The sequence below is a fragment of the Triticum dicoccoides genome, chromosome 5B (assembly GCF_002162155.2).
Source record: "Triticum dicoccoides isolate Atlit2015 ecotype Zavitan chromosome 5B, WEW_v2.0, whole genome shotgun sequence".
NCBI lineage: Eukaryota > Viridiplantae > Streptophyta > Magnoliopsida > Poales > Poaceae > Triticum > Triticum dicoccoides.
In genome coordinates this window covers 268,798,959-268,801,935 of record NC_041389.1, presented here as the reverse complement: position 1 = coordinate 268,801,935, position 2,977 = coordinate 268,798,959, and the positions used below count along the sequence as shown (strand labels likewise).

The 2,977-nt window shown below is 53.7% G+C and overlaps 1 protein-coding gene across 7 annotated transcripts in view; it reads left to right on the top strand.

The window, feature by feature from the left end:
• The window catches only part of LOC119308353, a 5,671-nt gene extending 3,135 nt beyond the window's left edge, over positions 1–2,536 (top strand). For 6 of the 7 annotated variants that reach the window (XM_037584473.1, XM_037584475.1, XM_037584472.1 and 3 more), the window contains 4 exons: positions 1,395–1,443; positions 1,521–1,627; positions 1,971–2,050; positions 2,135–2,536. In XM_037584473.1, the coding sequence (XP_037440370.1) occupies positions 1,395–1,443; positions 1,521–1,627; positions 1,971–2,050; positions 2,135–2,366 (468 nt within the window). In that variant the 3' untranslated portion in view covers positions 2,367–2,536. Of the gene's footprint in view, positions 1–1,357; positions 1,444–1,520; positions 1,628–1,970; positions 2,051–2,134 lie in introns of all 7 variants that reach the window. The other variant, XM_037584476.1, reaches the window with a different exon arrangement.
• Positions 2,537–2,977: the final 441 nt, after the last annotated feature.

Sequence of the window (2,977 nt, the reverse complement as noted above, 5' to 3'; positions counted from 1 at the left end):
CGACTCCGGTCTGCTTCGTCACGGTGCGGGAGGTGGCGGCGGGGCTGGGGCGCAGGCTGCGCGGTGGCTGGCGTGCTCGTGGCGGCGGCGGCTCCCGGTTTGGGATCTGGCGCAGACGGGCGGCGCGGGGGCGGGCTGCGATCTCGGCGACGCACCTCAGCCGCTGCAGGGCGGCTCGGTGCTGCCCCTCGGGGTCCCGGCATGGATGTGGGCTGCCACGGCGTGGTGGTGGCTCACGGCGGTGGTTTGGGTCGTTTCACGGCGGCGGCCGGACATCCGGCGTCGGCCCGTCGGGAAGGGGCTTGTTGTGGCCTTCGATTCCTCTCCTCGGCGTTCGGACGCTACCTTCGTCAAAGGGCTGGCCCTCTCCCAGCTGCGGTTCATCGCTTGTCTCGCGCCCGGTGCTGCGGGACTGATCTCGTCTCGTGCCCGGCAGCAGGACCGAGCTCGTCTCGCGCCCGGCAGCAGGACCGACCTCGTCTCGCGCCCGACAGCAGGACTGAGCCCGTCTCGCGCCCGGTGCAACAGGACAGGTCGATGGAGGCCAGTTTCGGCCGGCCTCTTGGGTCTCGGCGCTGGGGGTCGCCCAGGGGTGCGAAAGACGGGACCTTTCCACTCGTCTCTTTGGTTGGAGTAGCGGCGGATCTCGGGTGAGGTGGCGTCAAGGTCTTGGATGCCAGGGCGGCGGCCCTGGTGGTGGGAGCGTGGTGCTCATGGGCAGAGCCCGTGGCTTGGTGCTGCCTGGTGACCATGGCCGTGTGGGCGGCATGGTTGCCGGGGTGTGGCGTTCGGTGGTGGTGATTGTTGGCCGGGGTGAAAACCTGCTCTATCTTTGGACGGACCGGTGGCGGCGACTCGCTCCCTTCTTGAAGGCGTCGTCGCGGCCTTCATTGCCCGTCGTGTTGCTCCAGGGGAAACCCTGACCCTCGTGTCGGGCGGTGGCGGCGCTCCAGTGTCGTTCCCTTCCTGAAGGCGCCGCCTTGGAGCACACGGTTCGCCATATGCGGCTTCACCTCTTGGCGGTGGCGTGGTCACGGCCGAGATCTCCGGTTGCTCTTGTAGTGTTAGGGGTGGTGTTGCTGCGCACAGCATCTTTGTATCCTGCCTTGGGTGTGTGTGTTGTGTTGGCGTGCGTTTGTACCGGGTTTGTTGATGATCTTTGCTTTATATGTAAAGCGGGGCGAAAGCCTTTTTCGATATTCTCTGCTGAGATCAGTGGTTTGCTGGTAGAATAACATTTATATTACTTGGTAGCTGGGGCTGTGAGATGTCACAGCATTACCTTGAAAGCTTGATTCCATTACTAATGCTACTAGTTGAGTTGTACACGCAATGTTCTGATAACATGCCCTCACAGAAATTTTGGCTCTGTACTGGGCGGTTGATACCAACAGATGCAGGATGTTGCTGGTGAGAGGGGAGGCTACCTTCATGGACGAGGAGGTATTTCATGCTTCTTTTAAGGACTCCATGCCGGTTGCTTGTTAACCACTATTTTGTGTCACTTTTATGTTTTCCAGCATTGGACAGTGATGATTTGCTTTACCTCAAAGAGCAAATGGAGGCCGAGGAAGATGCAGAGCGTCTTCTTCGCCGTACAGAGAAGCGGGCATTTGCTGCTTTTAAGATATCCTCTCTTCAATGAAACATCGTAGCTTGCAATTTTATAACATAAACAATATTTTGTCAATACGATCCAAGCAGTCCTCTAGCTCCTGGTATGCCAATGCGATAGTGCACATATTTACCATTCGATTTATTTTTCATCATGTGGAATAGCACAGTAGAGACTTGCCTTCCAGGGGTGGTTTCTCATTTAACTTGTCTTGTAACTTTCCACATCTTTATTATGTGATTTGTTTCCATTAGTTGGAAATAGCAGAACAGAGGAACATGCCTAGCCAAGGGTGGTTTCTCATTTAGATTCGTGTATACTATAGTATGTTTGATTTCTTTAACCCTCGCCTCACAAAGCAGCCACTCTAGCTGATTCTGCACCTGCTCTACCCGCCGCTCTTTGTGTCGACGCCAGGCCAAAAAGCGACATAAGGTAAGCTACTAAGCTGTGTTCATCAAACATTATGTTTCCATCCACCGCGCCCTCTCGTAACGTTGGCGCATACCTTATTGGCAGGCAACGGGATCTTTTGAAGAACATTGTTGGGATCAAACCGAAGCGACCCAAGGTTTGCAGCCCTCGCCAAGCGGCAGAGAACGACGGGCCTAAGCGGAACCAGGAAGTTTCTGTCAGCAAAATGTCTTCATGTCAGAATGAACCAAAGCCAGCTGAAGCAACGGAGTCTAGGCCACAGAACGTGACTGGAAGCTTGCTTGGTTTGGCGTACGAGAGTTCGGATGAAGAATGACCAGTGGTGTAGGGAGTCACAGTAGGGCTGTAGGCTGCGTGTTAGTTCATCTGCAACGTTGCTAGATTGTGTTTCTGCGCGGGGGTTCAGGATAATTCAAGAACTCTTTCTGCTGAAAATCAAGCTTGAGTTATTGAATGCTTTCTCCGGAATGTTATGTTCTGGACACAGACGCATCCGTTCGTCGCGGCTTTAGTTTCTGGAACCAGTATATTGTGCAATACTGTGAGTGATTCTGTGTACAGAATCTGTAAAGGCCATATCAGCCGCCTCGACAGCCGTCAGATGCACGTCATCACAGCCGTTGCTCAGATGCAATTTGACGATCATGTCATTGTATAGCCCAGATGCGTTGCTGTGATGTACTACAAGACACAGGGCAAGCCCTTCGGATCAATGGCTCACATACGTTTTCATAGTTGACGGAACCCGTATGCTCTCATTGAATGCAGATCGCGTAAGACCTGAAAGAAATGCAGGAAAATGCATGCGAACATCAGTGTCAAGTCCTCCTATCCATCGAATTGCATGTTGACATTGCTGCAAGGACTTATATTACCTTTTCTTAGGGAATCATGGAACCTTTTTTTCCTTGCAAAAAAAGAAATGAA